At 42.6% G+C, this 19,014-nt stretch overlaps 1 protein-coding gene across 7 annotated transcripts in view; it reads left to right on the top strand.

Annotated features, from left to right (window-relative positions):
• RBMS1 (RNA binding motif single stranded interacting protein 1) overlaps nucleotides 1-19,014 on the top strand; it is a 424,513-nt gene that overhangs the window by 368,373 nt on the left and 37,126 nt on the right. For 5 of the 7 annotated variants that reach the window (XM_085891735.1, XM_085891738.1, XM_085891741.1 and 2 more), the window contains one exon: nucleotides 3,263-3,313. The exons of the other annotated variants lie outside the window; for them this stretch is intronic. In XM_085891735.1, the coding sequence (XP_085747861.1) occupies nucleotides 3,263-3,313 (51 nt within the window). The remainder of the gene's footprint in view (nucleotides 1-3,262; nucleotides 3,314-19,014) is intronic. 7 annotated transcript variants of the gene reach the window in all.

Below are 19,014 nucleotides of genomic sequence, written 5' to 3' on the forward strand. Positions count from 1 at the left end.
TATATATATATATATATATATATATATATATATATATATATATATATATATATATACACAACTCTGGAAAAAAAATAAGAGACCACTCCAAAAAAAATTAAATCAGCATCTCTACATGTATGGCAACCATTCCATTCCAGTGTCTGTTGAATTCCAACACAGGCACACCTCATTCTACGTAGTGAGGTAATGGTTAGGTGATCACCTGAACCGAATCTTATTTAACAAGGAAAAGTATAAAAACCACTGCTGTGGTCATCACTATCCTCTTGCAATAGGACCAGCTGGATGGCAAAACCAGTGCTAGTAGTATCTCAAAAGTAATTGGAATCAAAAAAATAACTATTGACCATGCCAAAATAGTTGAAAAGAAAAGTTTTGAGTGAGGAGAAGAAGGGTTCAATTCTGGCTTTACTGGCAGAGGGATACAGTGAGCGTCACGTTGCTTCCATCCTTAAAATTTCAAAGACGGCGGTTAATAAGAACAAGGTCAAGCAGCAGACATTGGGGACAACAAAGCTACAGACTGACAGAGGGCGAAAACGACTTTCCACTGACTGGGATGACCGCCAACTCATTCGAATGTCACTCAACAACTGCAGGATGACATCAAGTGACCTACAAAAAGAATGGCAAACGGCAGCTGGGGTGAAGTGCACGGCAAGGACGGTTCGAAACAGGCTCCTAGGGGCAGGGCTGAAGTCGTGCAAGGCTAGAAAAAAGCCCTTCATCAATGAGAAGCAAAGAAGAGCCAGGCTGAGGTTTACAAAAGACCATAAGGATTGGTCCGTGGAGGACTGGAGTAAGGTCATCTTCTCTGAGTCCAATTTTCAGCTTTGCCCAACACCTGGTCGTCTAATGGTTAGACGGAGACCTGGAGAGGCCTACAAGCCACAGTGTCTTGCACCCACTGTGAAATTTGGTGGAGGATCGGTGATGATGTGGGAGTGCTTCAGCAAGGCTGTAATCGGGCAGATTTGTCTTCGTGAAGGACTCATGAATCAAGCCACATACAAGGTTGTCCTGTAAGAACATTTACTTCCTTCTGCTCTGACAATGTTCCCCAACTCTGAGGATTGGTTTTTCCAGCAGGACAATGCTCCATGCCACACAGCCAGGTCAATCAAGGTGTGGATGGAGGACCATCAGATCAAGACCCTGTCATGGCCAGCCCAATCTCCAGACCTGAACCCCATTGAAAACCTCTGGAATGTGATCAAGAGGAAGATGGATGGTCACAAGCCATCAAACAAAGCCGAGCTGCTTGAATTTTTGCGCCAGGAGTGGCATAAAGTCACCCAACAGCAATGTGAAAGACTGGTGGAGAGCATGCCAAGACTCATGAAAGCTGTGATTGAAAATCAGGGTTATTCCACAAAATATTGATTTCTGAACTCTTCCTAAGTTAAAACATTAGTTTTGTGTTGTTTAAAAATAAATATGAACTTGTTTTGTTTGTATTATTTGAGGTCTGAAAACACTGAATCTTTGTTGTTATTTTGACCAGTTGTCATTTTCTCCAAATAAATGCTCTAAATGATAATATTTTTATTCGGAATTTGGGTGAAATGTTGTCAGTAGTTTATAGAATAAAACAAAAATGTTCATTTTACTCAAACACATACCTAGAAATAGTAACACCAGAAAAACTGATAATTTTAAAGTGGTCTCTTAATTTTTTCCAAAGCTGTATATATATATATATATATATGAATATAAAATATATATATATATATATATATATATATATATATATATATATATATATATATATATAAACAGTATATAATTTGTATATATGGAAATATATATATATATACAAATTATATACTGTGTATATATATATATATATATATGTATAAATTGTATATATTAGATACAGTTTATATATATATATATATATATATGTTGCTAAAATTGCCTCAGTTGCTTCTCAGCTGGGCTATATGACACAGCTCCTTCATTTACATTGGTCGAGGGTTTTCCGGAGTGCTCTCCTCTATCGCCACCAACATGCGCTGAACATCGTGTGAACATTGTTTTCTCGTGGAGTGCCAGGGCTTCCCAGACATCATTGATTGAGCCCCAGCGCAAATTTGTGCTTCAAGTTACACGCTGAAATACCCCGACTCATAATGTCCTTCATTCCCCCGGCTCGTAATTTCCTTCATTCCCCCAGCATCCTCAGAGACTGTGGTGAGCGTGCAGAGAGCTAACTGTGGTTGGGGAGGTTTGTAGTGGTTGCACTGGAGTAGAGGAAGCGCTGTGGCATTTGTGTTGAAGGCATTGAAGCGTTGGGAGTGGTTGAGGCGTTTGTGGTGAGGAGTCTGAAGCAGATGAGGTGGTGATTGTGTTGAGGAGACCGAGCGTAGGTTGTTGTGGCGATATTTAGTAGATGTTGTGAGAATTATGGTGAGGGTTGTAGCATTGTAGTGAGTGTCTGAGATGAGGCGTCGGCTGGTTTATGGTTCTCCGTTTGAACAGGAAATGGCACACGTATCTAAAAGAGGTGATTGCAGTGCCTTCTTGACGCTCTGCGAATTGCGCTACTGGCCTGGCGTGCGTGCATGCGTGGTTTGTGTGTGAAATCAAGTGATTGAAAGAAATGAAAGAATAAGGGGTTGAAGACCTAACTAAAAGCCCTATGCAACGTATCAAAAAAAGCCCTAAAGCCCATATACCCACTAGACGTGTGGAGAGGGCTAACTAAACGAATACTAATGAAATAACTATCTCGGTATCGTTATATTTTGGGTGTCGTTGTATCGGAGGAGTGCCAGGTTTGCAGAGCCGCAACAACGTGTAACAAAAACAGCTCTTCTGACTCCGAATAACCCATGACGCTGGTGTCATGCACATATGCAAACCACCACAGGTAATTTTTTCGGTCTTCCTCTCAGACAACCTTTCCTCAGTAACACAGACTTCCTCCGGAACTTATTTTTGTCCAGTGGTGCCTGCTTTCATGAATAGTTCAGCATCAAACTTGGCCTCAATGGCTCCACAGCACAGTGTGTACCTTCACAGTGCGTTCTGGACTTGGTGAAAACGAAGTCTTCCTTCATGCCATAATCCCATAATCCATTGTGCTGAACTATAAACTTGCCAGTTAAAGCTCCACGGGGGATGACATGGCTGCACCATTTCCCAATTTTCCTGCATAAAAGATGCCTCCACTCATTTTTGCCTTGTGTGTTTGTGACAGCACATCTGGGTACCCCTTTGCTGACCATGCCTATCTTTCCTCACCACTCATCCACAGGTGCAGAGCACATCATGGATGCCCCATCAGCCTTACATCTTGCAACCAGCAGTATGTTTTTGCAGTGGCTTGGGCTCACACCTTTTTTCCTGTATTGCCTGAAAATGTTGCTCACATTGATAGAGATTTATTGTTGGCGTTTTTTATGGCTCACTAAATTCATGGCACCTTGTCACATGATTCTCGACCATTGTGCAAATATCAGGCTTGAAGCTTTGAAAAAGCATCCAGGAACAAACACCACACCAATCATTGTATTTCTTGCAAATGGCTTGAATGTGGCTTTGGCTCTGTCATCGTGCAATTTCAAAACATCCATAATTAAGGAGCAGGAAAACTGCAGCATGATGCTTCATCTCACCTTTCATAACCAAAGTGGTTTGCAGATTGTATGTCTTTTTGGGGGTTTTGGGGGGGGGTTGCACTTTCCCTTTGATTGAATGGCGAATCATCACTTTGAGAAATCCAGAATGCAAATAGTTTTTTTGTTTTGTTTGTGTCTGCTTCAAAACGTGTCAGATATCCTGCTGGCAGGACAGTAATCAGCTTAGTACCCGGTGCTTGTCCCCATTTTTATCTTCTCATCTTTTTCCTCCTTAATTTGTGCTGCTTTTTTTTATTTTACTTGGCATCAATGCAATCAGTCATGCATTCACAAAGGATTTGCATCAAGTATTGTTGTGGCCGTGTTCATGAAAATTGGAAGGGGCTTTCAAAGTTTTGAGAATGAATTGTTAAGACGCTATTATGCATTGAAACAAAATTATTAGGAATTTATTCAATATAGCTATTCTTAATCTCAAACCACATGTTATTTTTGTCTTTAATAATTTTCCAAGAAATATAAATTATTTTGAATGCCCCCTCTTTCCTAAAACAATTATTTTCCCTCAACTAATTTGTCAACGATTCCTCATCCACAAGTATGGTTCGATCAAGGCAACACACTGGATGTGAATACAAACAATAATGTTTATGTTTGTTTATTATTCATATACAGCCTTTGGCTGCTGGTTGCATAATTGCTGGGAGCATGGCTGTACTGCTGATGCAATGACCCTCTTACCAGTAAGCTGATACTCATTTTGCCAACTTCAGAAGGATGACGGGTTGAGTCAACCCGCCTGGTGTTAATTCATCAGTGTAACAGGGGCTTGAACTTAAGACCCAGAGATCTTAAACCAGCCACTTCAAACTTTCAGCCAACACCAGGCTTTGGACAAATGTGAGAATGGAGGATGGATGGATCAATATTGTTACGGAGTCAGGGTTCGAGGCTCGCCATGAGAGGACGCACTTGGGTCCCTCCTGATCACCCGGTCCTGAGGCCACCAGGCACAGATAACCCCACGCACCACACCGGCGGGTTGCTAAGCAACCAAGAACGCCGATAGGCACTGCCAATCCCGGCAAGGTTACACTACCTCATGCGATACCTTACCTGTGGACGGCTGAACCAATTGGGGTCTCATGCCCTCAGTGCACACCCGGATTACCGCCGAGTGATACAGTAAGTGTGCGCTAACTAACAAGATCATATTCAGTGGGACAGAACTTCCTGGCTAAAATAACGTGCGGACCATGCTGGTCCGATGAAGGAGAAGACTAAACGAGCTTGGTACATTTTAAACATAAGCAATTTATTCACAAGCAAGGGTGTGGAAAAGTATGCGGCACAATAATAAAAGGTTTTATTTCAGCAATATGTACAGCAGGGAAAGCAAGGATTCATGAGGTATGGTAAAAGAAATGCAATTATGTACAGTTCAAAAATAAGAGAACGCAGAGCTAAACCTATCTAAAACATCTACAATCTTATCTCATGCAGACATTACAGGTGCCATCAGACACACGCACAAGGAAGTTAGAGAGTTCAGAAAGAGGAGAGGCAATTGAGGTGTTTTCGACCTCGTCCAATACCTGGCACGGCCAATGGACCAAAGCTTTTCAGTTGCTTAGGAGGGCGGAGGAGGGATGAAAATTGGAGGTGTCTATGGTGCGTGAGTGGGAGGTGCAAATGTGATGCAGATGAGGTACAGAAGAGGAGATGTGAAGGAGTGAAAATCAGTCATGCTGTTTGAGTTTTTGTGTCGACAGTACAGGAGACAGTAGATAGGAGAGATAGATGCATAAGATGATCGCTTAACGGGGCGTGTGAGAGAATCTGTAAGCATGGATGATAATGAGTAACGTGTGGAATGTAGCTGGAGCCGAGCGCCGATCATCCAGCAATGACCTCGGCAACGACTTGGTACTGCTTACTTGGTTCTATCTCGGTGACTGGCACTGTTGGCTCGGGCTTGGTGTGTCTCCGCTCAGCTCTGGTTAAATGAGTCTCTCGCACTCGGCTTGGTGAGTGAGTCACTAACACTCAGTGAGTGAGTCTCTCGGCTTGCTCTCTGCCACTATTTTTATAGAGCCTGGGCAAAGGAGCAGCTAACAATAGATCAAAATGCTCTGTAGGCATAACCAAGCATCATCATTGGTGCGCAGACACCACCCTGAGAAGTAGCCCCACCCCACCAGACTCCAGAGCTGAAAATGTCCTCAGCTGCTTCTAGGCTCAGCCATGGAATCCATCCATCCATTGGGATCATACTCTGTGCAGAGCGTTGGTGCTGCCTCAGCAGTCTCCTTGGCTGTTGGGAACAATCTTGAATGGGTCGCCACTCCAACACAGAATACCAGCAAGCTGACACTCATTTTGCCGACCTCGGAAGGATGACAGGCAGAGTCAACCCCACCTGGTATTAATTCAACATCTAAGTGGGATGTGAACTCAGGACCCTCATATCCCAAGCCCACCACCCTCAACATTAAGCCAACACCAGGCATGCCATGCAATGGAGCTCCATGATTTACATGGAGCACATTGTTTTGGGAGTGCGCTCCGGCCATGAACGTGCACTGGGCTCCATTTTGAGCGTTGTTATTCAGTGGAGTGCCAGGGCTATCTGGACATCATTGAATGAGTCCCAGCCAGGGCCGGATTTACCATGTGGGGGGCTGTGGGCACAATGATTGTGGGGGGCCCCCAAAGTTGGAGATTAATCAACAACTTAAATTATAACTGCTTTTTAATCAATAACTGAACTTTTATCTATAAATTTGGCAAATCCTGATCAGGAATGATTTGGCATATATGTTCACAAATTACAATTAAATATGACAAGATGAATGGATTGTTATTGATATGGCTGATGACTTATCTATGAGCTCATTCTAAAATCAAATCACAGAAATGCTGTTGCTGCAAGAGTAAGAGATAGAGATGGACTAATATAAGAAAATAACAAATGACGCGCTGTCATTAATCATACTACGAACTTCGACTAAAAATCTTCTAACTTCTAAAAACCCTCTGGGCAAGAGAAATCCGAAATGGTGATTAATAGCCGACTTCCAGCGACCGCAAATATACGGCAGTGTCATCCACATCAATGAACATACACACGGCGCCTTAATCAATGAACAAGCTTCCTGCGCGACTTCGCGGTAGCGAACTCGGATATGATACTGTCAACCTGCATGGAATTGAGCACATCGGATTCGGTTGAAATGATTGTCAGACTGATCAGTCTCTGCTGCCCCATCGTGGAGTGAAGATGGTTCTTGATAAGCTTGAGTTTCGAAAACGAGCGCTCCCCGGAGCAGTTCGACACCATCAGTGAGAGGTAAATCCGAAGCAGCACTTCCACGTTTGGGAAAGTATCGGTGAGTTTTCGCTCGATGAGAAAACTGTACATCTCGAGTTCAGTACGGCCCGAGTCTGGCTCTGACTCCTTCATCATGGCTTGGAACTGAATAATTTCTTCTGTGAGGTCAGGTGATAGATCTTCCCGAGACAGCTCGACGAGCTTCGAGCATGACTGTCGAATCTGCTCCACTTCGAGTTGAACAAGAGCACGCAGGAATCCAAATCTGTCGCTCATCTCACTGTAAGCGTTTGTACGCTTTTCCAACTGCGACAGCAGTACGTCGATTACTGCAACGTATCCACTGATGCGAAAGGACTCATTGGCATCTAGTTCTACTTCTGGAGTCTGTCCATAGTCCAAGGGAGTGAGGCGGACATTCCGCTTTCGTCTACGCAATCCGCGAGTGAATTCCTCTGTACCTGAGCGCTCCACTCCGTCAACAACGAATGTATCAAACTGATCGCGTAATGATTGCATGAAGCTTGCCAGTGACTTGAGGAGCTGCATGGCTGTGTTGAGATCGGTAGCTTGGGACTGAAGGGTTTTACTCGTATGATCAAATCTACCAAGGGCAGTAGACCGGAAACCAGCACAGAACCTTATCTCGAGCGTGCACATCGTTTGGTGAAGTGTCTCGGCGGTGTTTCTCGTTTCACTATTCAGTTGTTCATCGTTTGCGATTTCATCGAGGACATCCATGATTTCGCTGTAACCGTCTACAAGAGCTCGGGTTGCATCAGAATGAGCCGACCAGTGAGTGTCGCTGAGGCGATTTGGTACTTGCAGACCTTTGGCTTTCAGGGCATCAAATAATCTGGCGAAGCGCGACGTGGAAGCTGTAAAAAATACATCCACTTGTTCCACAAATTCAAAGAATGCTGCTGCAGGTCTACGGCATCCCACGGCCGACTGACCGACTAAGTTCAGTGAGTGCGTCTCGCATGGCACAAATATTGCGAGAGGGTTCTCCTGTTTGATCATTCCCTGCATCCCATTGTATCGGCCACTCATATTAGATGCGTTATCGTAAGATTGTCCTCGGCAGTTAGCGATGTCCAATCCAGTGGCTTTCAAAAAATCCAGTAATGCCGTCGCTTGCTGGAGTCCAGTGTGTCCTGTGTTGCTCAGAAAGGTCATAAAGCTCGTTCTCAATGTATCGTAGAATAACTTTGAGCTGGTCGATGTAGCTTATGTCAGGAGTAGAATCGACTGACACAGAGAAGTATTTTGCCTCTTTCACACGAGTGACGATGTTATCCTGAACAGATTTTCTGATGATGGAGACCAACTCTTCACATGTCGTGGATGATAAGTAGTTAGTGTGGCCACTACCTTGGTTGGCATATTTCTGAATGTGCTGCGCCAAAAATGGATCGTATTCCACAAGTAATTCCATTAAACCAAGGTAGTTACCATTCGTCCGTGACCCAACAATTTCATCCGATCCACGGAACGCCAGACCACGCTCAGCGAGAAACGATATCACGCTCACACTTCGTTTCAGCATCTCCCTCCAATAGGACGCAATCTCACTCACCTGTTTGACGAGTTCAGTGTCCACACGACCTGCGGATGTTGCTCTGTCTGACAAGCGGATGATATTCGCACAATCTTCATGCGAACGCTCATGCACCTCGATAGAATGACTGGCATGCTTCCAGTCATTGAATCCTTCCCCGCCCAGGGCAGGAGCACCTCCAAAGAGCTTGAAAGCGATGCAGTACAGTTTTCCGGTTGATGTGGAGAAGCAAAGCCAGGACCTTTTCACGGACTCTCCGTTTTGTAGTCTACGGTAAAAAAAGATTCTTGGAGCAGCAGCGTTTCCTCCCTTCAACGAACTGTATGGATGAATCAAAGGCACCAGTCGAATTCTGCAGTGGCTCCAAATCTCGTGATGCCCAGTTGTCGATCATCTCTGATGATGGTCGCTCAGGAGGCCAACATCCAATGCAATTGGCAAAGCCAGGTCCACAATCAGTCAGTATATCTCGCGCTTCTTCATCTGATGCATGTTCTTCATCGGTGGAACCTTCCGAGATGTTGGGCAAATCTTGATGCGGGGGTTTCGTTGCCAAATCCGCTTGTTCTGTCTCTGTTGGTGTTCCAGCCTGTCATGGACGAATTGCCTGTTTGTGCAGGAGTGAAAAACTCTGAGATTTTCTGGGTCTTGTCAATGACAGCCTTGTGTCTTTCATCTTTTTCCTTGGAACGTTTCTGCTTTTGAGCACCACTGTCATATTTCCGTGGAGCCCTGGATTTGTGCCTGTCGTCACCGAAGCCGCTCATTGTGGTTTCTGCAGCTGGTAGTCGATCGGTACCGAGTAACCGAGATATTGTCAGAGTGCATGTGGGACGTACCAGAATCACGAACAACAAGTATGTTTCACACACCTGGAACATAAAAAGTCACACCGTGTTACTGTGATGTGCGCGCCAGTAAGCGGGATACTGACAGCGTTCCCTGCCAGCCGCAGTTTCAGTGTGTACAATACTACCCCTGCCGGCCGTGTGCTGTGCTGGCCTGGCCTAGTTTTACCACATCGACTTTCACCTTTTCACCTCTCCTCTGGCTGGACCTCTGTATTCCATCTGGGCTCTGGCGGGCAGTGCCGTAGTTAGTTGGTCACGCTCAACCATCCGAAGCATCGATGATCGATCCAAAAAAAGATCCGAATGTGGGCCTCCAATGCCCGAGGCTTGCCCCGGGAATTTTTGACCATGTTGGATCCGTTCTGTGGACCGTGGAAGAAACGGCTTGAAAAATCCAAAGCTTGAAAAGGACCCTCACAATGACGGACAATTTTGAAAAGATATCCTTACAAAGAGTTTACAATCTTCATTCACCGACAATAAAACTTTAGAAGCACATTTTCAAGGGATTTTCAAAATGTCATCGAAATTGTGGGGGGCCCCTAAATGTGGGGGGCCCCGGGGACATGGCCCCACCTGGTCACCCGTAAATCCGGTAGTGGTCCCAGCGCATATTTGCAGCTCGAATTACACGCCAAAGTGTTCCATCTTACCGGCATCAGCAATGTCCTCCGTTCCCAGCATGCAAAATAGTCTGGGATCCAGGGCACCAAAATTTGAGATGACCTGTCACGGAAAGATATACTTTGCAGGCCACTTTTTTTTTGCAAGTTCGGACCCTTAGGAAACAGAATCCAGAGGCCTGCTCTGCCGGAGGAATTGCAAAATTGAAAAAAAAATGCATTTTTTACCACTACTACCCTCAAATAAAAAATCGCCTCTCGTGAAAAATTGAAAAATGCAGAAGGATAAAGTTTGGGTAATTTTAATTAAAATAGTACTAAACTTGGCACATTAATAGAACATAACATCCTTTAAAGTATTCACTATAAATTTGACGAAAGGTTTTCAAAATGGCTGCCATTTTCCAAGATGGATACCATATTTTCCCATAGATATCTCTGTTCATTATATTCTGAGTATTATTGCAATTATTCAAGTGTTTTGTGTTTGTTACGAAACCACTGCTTGGTTTACTCTTTTTTTGGCGTAAAAAACCCAATGTATTGTGGCTGTATCTTTCGAAGATGGCTGCCATTTTGCATGACTGACGATAATTTGGTCCGTAAAGAAACATTTTCAGTATTGTGTTACTTGCTTGATATATGTACTATTCGACCTTTGAAAGTTGGACAAGAAAACACACTATTAAACTTAATGAAAAATTCAATATGGCTACCATTTTTTTCAAAATGGCTGTCAATTTCTGACTAAATGTCTGTTCTCACTACAGATTCGATATAAATGCACAACATGAGTTCTCTTTGTGTCTTTTATGTTGTGACCATCTCTAATATAATAAATACAAATAGTTTCACATGATGACACTTAGTAAAATTACGTCTTTTTACAAAGTCTTGCAAAATTTTACATGTATCATGTTGCACTCATCAATGAAAATGAATATTCCACTGACTAGATCATTATTTAGTTCTCATCAAGAATCAAGAGGTTTGCTTCAACGTGTCCACATTTCAGTGGGTCGTCCATGCAAAGGCAAGCAAAAACACATTTCGAGTTGGCTCGAGCGCACAGGCAGCTCTGAAGACAGTTGCTCTTCTTGCATTTACAGAGCTTTTCCTGTACAGCTCTTGGCTTTGGATCCTTTGTCATCATTATTGGCACCAGTTTGCCATTCCTGATTTCTCTGCCGACTGCAGTTGCTATTGGGTGTACTGGTTTGGAAATGTGAGCACTCTTACACGCAGCCATTTGGTGAAGACTTCGTAGCAAGTGAAGGTAAAATGCATCCTCTGTAGGAGGCAGGCATCTGAGGTCACATTTTTTGGTAGTGAAAATGTGTGCACGCAGGACATCCAGACTACCCAGGAAATCAGATTGTGTATAGAGGGCCAGAAAGAAGAATCTAGCAGCTCCAATGACATCAGTCGATACATCAAGGATAAAGTTCTCACCAGGTTTGCCATACTGAGCGAGTGGAAGAAGCTTTTCTGGATTGTCTACAGCACATTTGAAAGCCCGCTTCTTTCCTCTTTGGAATGGATAGCTGACTGTATCACAGCCACTCAAGATGTAGGCACTGAGGATAACAGAACATATTTAGTCCTGTACTGATTTCGTAGGGTTGTAATATAGAATACCTTATTCTCAAGAAATAGGGGCGCTTCTATCTCGGAAATCAGTTTTTCAAATGCATCATTATATGGATCATTCTCAGCTTGCTGTTTTGCACCAGTGTTCCTCTTGTTCATGTAAGTTGTCATGCAAGAGCGGTGATAGCAAAAATCTGCTGCAACTATGTCAATGCTTCCACTATCAAACGTATGTAATCTCTTCAGCATGACTTCATCATGCAGGCTTCTTGCTTTCTGTTGAATCGGTTTATGCCCTTCTAGATCTGTGATGAGCAAGAGCTTCCATTCGCCCTTTTTATCTCGCTCTTTGCAACAAATGAAACACTGGTGCTTGTATCGGATAGGTTGCTCAGAACTTGACCTTGTTCCCATATGTGCTGTGTTGGAACTAGAGCTTGATTCGTCACAATTGTTCACAGTAGTCTTAACATTTCGTATTTTCTGTTCACCTGTCTTTCGGTTTGTATAACTGTTATGACATTTTGCATGCATTTTTGGTTCATGTAGCATAAAGTTATGTTCATCTATAATGTCTCGTTCCAATCTAAAAGCTACTTCATCCATTTGTTTAGTGACAGCGTTAAGAAGTGCTGGATAACCCAGTGGCGTTAATTGTTGGAGCGGCACAGTTTCTGATACATGCTGACAAATTAGACATCTGGAATACCTTTTTTGCAATAACTTTTTAATATATGTGCTAAATCGTTCGGGTCAGCATTGGGAGGATAACAGATTTGACACGAGAAACAAGCCCCAATACATTGTATTGCACTCCCTAATAGTGTAAACCATGCAATGGTTTTATAACAAACACAAAGCAATGAAACAATTTGAATAATACTCAATGTATAATGGAAGATTGATATCCATGGTCAAACATATTGTCCAATCTTGGAAAAAAAAATGGTGGCCATCTTGAAAAAAAATGGCGGCCATCTTGGAAATTTTATGTCAAAAGTATAGTGGCAATTTTCAGGATGTTATGTTCTATTAATGTGCCAAGTTTAGTACTATTTCCATTAAAATTACCCTAATTTATCATTCTGCATTTTTCATTTTTTCACGAGAGGTGAGTTTCAATTTGAGGGTAGTAGTGGTAAAAAATGCAATTTTTTTTTCCAATTTTGCAATTCCTCGGGCAGAGCAGGCCTCTGGATTCTGTTCCCTAAGAGTCTGAACTTGCAAAAAAAAGTGGCCTGCAAAGTATATCTTTCCGTGACAGGTAACTTCATTTTTGAGGCCCTTTTTAGACCTTGGATCCCAGACTAAAAGGACTGTGGTGAGCTTCGGGGGAACGAACAGCAGTTGCGGCATTTTGTACTTATGTGTGGGAAGCGCTGTGATTTGTGGTAAAGGCATTGGAAATGGTTGAAGCAGGTGTGGTTAAGAGGTGGAAGTGTTTGTGGTAATTGTGGTGAGGAAGTTGAGCATAGGTTTAGGTGGTGATTTTAGGAGGCGTTGTGGTGGTTATGGTGAGGGTTGTAGCGTCGTGGTGGGCATGGAGAGGGGCTGAGATGAAGTGTCTGTTGAATAGTGTTGTGCGGTTTGAACGGGAAAATGGCGCACGTTTGCAAAGGAGACTCCACAGTAATGACACCTGTTGGCCTGTGGGTGCATGCATGCATAATGGGGCTCAGGTGTGAAAAGTAAGGTAAATAAAATATGTGAAAGAATAGCAAGGGGGAATTGAAGACCTAACCAAAAGCCTAACTCAATGCATCTTGTCCCATTTACCCACCAAACATAATGGAAGGGCTAACTGAACGAATACAAAATAAATAACTGTCTCCCGACCGCTGTATGTTGGGTGTCATTGCCTTAGGGGAGTGCCAAATTCGCAGAGCCATAACAATATGTTATGGTGGCAAATTTTGAACGATGAATCATTGACAATGATTTTAGAACCAATCCAAATAGTTTGATTTCTTTGGATTTGATTCATTGAAAATAAATGGAAAAAATTGTGTTCAGGTTCAGGGTAGCTGTGTTGAAAAAAATTAAACAAGAAGTATGTTTTTTTTAATATTGAGGGTTTGATGCCGACCGAAAAGTGGAATGAAGTGGAATTCTTAACGAGATAATGATATACAAAAGGTGAAGATGCAAGTTGAGGCAAAGTGGAAACAAAGAGGAAAAGATTCACCACAGCAGATGAGAAGTTGCTAATGATAGGGTCAGAGGGTCTTAGCTGGTGTAGAAAAGCTCAGAGGTAAAAATTATAGAGATCATGATGCGCCAGTAACAGCAGACTTAAAATCTTGGTGAGAGAGTAACTCGAGACAACAAACTCGCAAAGAGAGCTCCACATATTTTGAGACAATAATTAATACTGCATTTCATTCTCAGATCACCCCTCGTACATATTATCCGTTGTTTTAATTTTTTGTCGATAAAATCGAGGCTCATGGAAGGGGAAGGTGACGGAGGGCAACAGTAGGCAATGTAGAGACAGTGGGGCACAGTTAGATACAAGTGAGGGGATTAACAAACAACAAAAGAGGAGATTCCATAATATTTCTAATTTGACTTCAACAGTATTTTCAGGTCAATAATTCCATAATTGCTATAAAAGTTCTTTTTAGAAAATGCAAAAGCCTTGTGACTATTTTTATTATTGATATTCGAGGATGTTTTTTTTTATCCTTCCTTCTTTTCATTCATATATTTTGTAATATCAAATTATTCCAAATATATCTCATCAAAATTCATTCTGACTTATCCATGGATCATACTTAGATAGTCAGTGTATGTCTCCTCCATAACTCCAAAACCATGAAACGTAGCAGCCTGAAACCTTGCATGCACACTAAGGGAACTACAAGGAAGTGCATGAGTGCAAATTGGGTGTTTGAGTTAATTAAAACACCCCTTTTGAAGATAATTAATGGCCTTATTTAATTATATCCTTTTTCAGGCGCATCCTTGGCCACATCGCTCTCTGGAGTCTTAAGGCGTATCCTTGTTACCTTGCTGGGGTCAGAAACCGCCATGTTTTTTGGCCTGCTCCTGCCTGCCTTGATTTGGAACAGGCTGCAACGATTTCTTAACAAAAAAGTTTTTTTTCACTTTCCTCATTCATATTATCCAATGCCTGTTCATCATCACTATGAATCGTTGGATTCATTGCAATGCTTATAAATGTCCAGAAATGCTGACGTTCGTGGCTGTATTTCATTTCTGCACATGCTATAACCTTAAGAATCTCTTAAACTAAACCAAATTACAAAATTTAAGCTCCAGAAATGAGCTTAGCAGCAGTTCCGACTGCTAAAAAAAGTGTTAATTTGTCAAACTTGGACATTACTTGGGCATTTCAGGATGCATGGGTTTATCGACAGCAATTGGTAATCTCTTTTCAAGCCAAGCATTCCATTGGAGTGCTTGTTCAGTGCTTAAACCACTTGCCGAGTGCCCTACGGTCGATAGCGATACATTTTGTGTCCCAATCAGGATGTACAGTTGGCAGTTGCTATATAAAGTAGAGGTATGTATTCAGTACATAGGGTGGATTTGTATCTGTCGGGACTCTCCACAGGTGTGTGAGCATGCTTTGCCTGCTATGGGTGCCATGGTGGCAAAGCTTCATCGCGTATCTAATGGAGGTTTTATCAAGTTTTCCTTTGTCCTCGTGACTGTTTCTAAAGCAATTGGTTATCGGATGTGCTTTACAAAGGTTATATGATTTCTCTTTGTGAGTTTCAAAGCAAAATATATTTCATAACACCCAATTTCCAAGCCATTTGCCATATGAATGTTTTCTTAAATTACGGAGCCAAATTTTTTTTCCACCTGTCACACGCAGCTGTTTATAAAGATTAATGTGTTTGCATATCTCCTATGCCTGGTGTTGGCTTAATGGTTAAGGTGGTGGGCTTGGGATCCTAGGGTCCTGAGTTCAAATCCCGCTCAGCTGTTGAATTAACACCAGGTGGGGTTGACTCTGCCTGTCATCCTTCCGAGGTTGGCAAAATGAGTGCCAGCATGCTGGTATACTGTGTCGGAGTGGCGACCCGTCCAGGATTGTTCCCAATAGCCAAGGAGACTGCTTCGGCGGCACCAACGCTCTGCACAGTGTATGGTCCTAATGGATGGATATCTCCTTGAAACATCTATAATGCAACGTTGTTTAAAAAAGCTGTTAGTGAAAACAAAACATCAGTGAAAGCTACTCAAGGTTTTTGGGTTGTAAACAGTACATACTGAAGTTGGTAATCACACAGACTCCAATCTATTGATTCCCAAAAATTGTCGATATCGGCCAAGCGTGTGTGTGTGCGTGTGTGTTTGTGTGTGTGTGTGTGTGTTTGTGTGTGTGTGTGTGTGTGTGTGTGTGTGTTTGTGTGTGTGTTTGTGTGTCTGTGTGTGTGTGCGTGCGTGTTTTGTGTGCGTGCAAGTGTGTGTGTGTTTCATAAAGCATAATATTTCCTCTTTGTTAACTCCCCTCTCCCTGTCCCCCACCACCCCATCCTCTCTCTCTCTCTCTCTCTCTCTCTCTCTCTCTCTCTCTCTCTCTCTCTCTCTGTCTCTCTCTCTCTCTCTCTCTCTCTCTCTCTCTCTCTCTCTCTTTCTCTCTCTCTCTCTCTCTCTCTCTGTCTCTCTCTGTCTCTCTCTGTCTCTCTCTGTCTCTCTCTGTCTCTCTGTCTCTCTGTCTCTGTCTCTCTCTGTCTCTGTCTCTCTCTGTCTCTCTCTGTCTCTCTCTGTCTCTCTCTGTCTCTCTCTGTCTCTCTCTGTCTCTCTCTGTCTCTCTCTGTCTCTCTCTGTCTCTCTCTGTCTCTCATTGTCTCCGCACGTGTCCGGGCGGTGATGATCTCCAGGAGTCGTTTGGCTCTGGACGTGTCCAGGTGGTGTTTATGTCCAACAATGTCTGTTTCCAGACGTGTCAGGGCTGTGTTTGTCTCCCGATGATGTTTGTCTCTGGACGTGTCCGGGTGTTGTTTATGTCCAGAAGGGAGTTTGTCTCTGGAGTGGGCTGGGTAGTGTTTCTCTCCGGGCAGTGTTTGTTTCTGGACTGGGATGTCCGGGTGGTATTTGTCTTCGGGCGGTATTTATAGTGTGGCCAGTAGAAATGGATTTCAGACATTATTTTGTTTTCATCTGCACTGTTATTCTGTGCAGAATCATTTAAAAATTTATTGCAACAGCCGTGGCCCATTCCGGTTACCCGGTTCGAGTTCCATGGGTCGTGTCAAAACGACCGCAACTGCCAGCTAATTCCACAGCCCCAAGCAAGTTCTGGACCTATTTGTCATGTTACAATGCTTGTTGAGACTGTGTATTTAACCTTCAAAAATATTCTCCGAAACGGCTGAACACATCAAGGCAAAACTTTACAGGTATGATCACAAATTCATGAGGAACAAAAAGTTCTCCACCTCTGACATCATATGTCACATGGTTTGGCAGCTATGATTTTTTTGAAGTGTCAACCTTTAAAAACCCTCTTCTCCAGAACTACTTGACAGATTGAGGGGACACTTCACCCACATGTTCCCCAAACCTTTGGGAAACCAGGGTGTTCACAAATGTTTAATAGCTCACATGGTCTGGCAGGCATATTGGATTCAATGAAAATCTTTTTAATAATTATTTCTCTTGAACCCTTCATTAATCGACATGAAACTTCGCAATTATGATCTTGTCGTCATGAGGAATATATGTTTTAAATTTCAACCTGATCAGATGCATGGTCTGGAAGCCAGAATTATTTAATGTTTTGATCTTTGGTTCAGGGATTCAAATCAAACGTGGTGCAAGTATGTATAATGATGTAATAATGTTGGCAGAGGCATATCTGACAATGGTGCAACGGTGCAACGTCGAAGAGTGCCCTTCTAATTTTCGATACTGAGATTGATTCTTTTTAAAAAAAATATGTTTTTGATACTGAGATTTATCAATGTCACTGCATTCTCCATCCAAATAAACTCCCTTTCACAAGGCATTCAGGATATTTATCCCAACATGCCCGTGAGAATGTGCAAATGTTTTGTTTTTTTCACTGATGATAGATGCAGAACACATCGTGTGGACGATGTTTTAGTGGATTTAGCTTCAGACATAATGTACACACTGGCCCGAGGCTACATGGAGGCAGCCATTACTGAATAACTAGTACTTGTGTTGACCTGTTCATAGTCACTTGTGATTGGCCAGGTGTCTTATTGCTCTGCCAAGCGGCCAATTTACTGTAGCTATATGCTCCTACCCCGTCATTAATGGGTGCTTCAAACTAACATTGATTACATAACCTTTTAGTATAAATATAGACAGATATATACTTTTTTGAACATTTTCTGTGGTTATCAAGTAGCATCTATTCCATGAAAAGAAACTGAATGATCGCTCAGGCCTTCGCACAGTCTAATGTAGAATCATGTAAATATATTATATGTACTCTGTACATATTTACAGAACCAGCCTCCAGGGGCACACTTTCACTTGAGCATGCAATGAAGCAAACTTTTTAGCAGATGCATTGCAATGTTATTTTTTTCCCATGAAACAGAGGTGCCTCGAGCTTTTCCATTCTCTCTGTGAATAATGCTTCTGGTGACCTTTTTATTGCAAAAGAATATGAAATTGCTAGCAAAATGGCCTCCTTTTGATATTTACCATTGTGGGAACTGTGCAAGCAAGTGTCAGCTTACCCAGGGAAAGGGGAGGGTCGGGTTCTTTTCGTAAAGCATTGACATTGTTTCATTTATGTTTTTGCTTTTCTCCCCATGTTGCTGGCTGGAAATTCTGGATTGCAAAAGCAACGGAAGATAGATTCTGTTTCATCGGAATTGGGATTTCAAGGGCTATCCCAGAACACATTTACATTTTGTGTTGAACATCTCCCTCTAACGGGCACATGAAAACGTGCAGGGTGTGCGATGTGCCTGAATATCTGATATAGGTGGTTCAAATTCATATCCTCCACAACTGTGCACTTCTCTTTCTGATTGGTAAATGATGGGCATTCGATAAATGGAATTAATTTAGTTTCAAGGTTCAATTCAAAAGCAAACAAGAAAAAGAGCAATCAGAGATTGCAGACCCCACCAGGACTTGCTTTGTGTGGTGTATTTTGTGTGGTGTTTGTGTACTGGAGTGTTACATAATTAATAATAAGCACAACTCGAACTGCCACTTTATAACTGCTGGCAGTGATGACCAGTTTCCAAGATGCCCTGCTTTGATCGAACACCTGACCCTGACCCATGACGTTTATTATTTTTCAATTGAATTTGGACTGGAATTAAAAATAATTCAAATCAAATGGAAGACCAAATATGTACAGTCCTGCATTGGAATAATCAGAAGGAACCCAAACAAGCAAAAAGCAAAGATGAAGTCATCAGGAGGAACTTGGATAGGATTCACATTTCAGCTGCCACTCCTCCACCCTCAAACCCATCCAGGTACAGCCAAGTGAGTCTTATTCATA

This window comes from Eptatretus burgeri, chromosome 8 (genome assembly GCF_056783735.1).
Source record: "Eptatretus burgeri isolate ZD-2024b chromosome 8, Ebu_testis_v1, whole genome shotgun sequence".
Taxonomy (NCBI): Eukaryota; Metazoa; Chordata; class Myxini; order Myxiniformes; family Myxinidae; genus Eptatretus; species Eptatretus burgeri.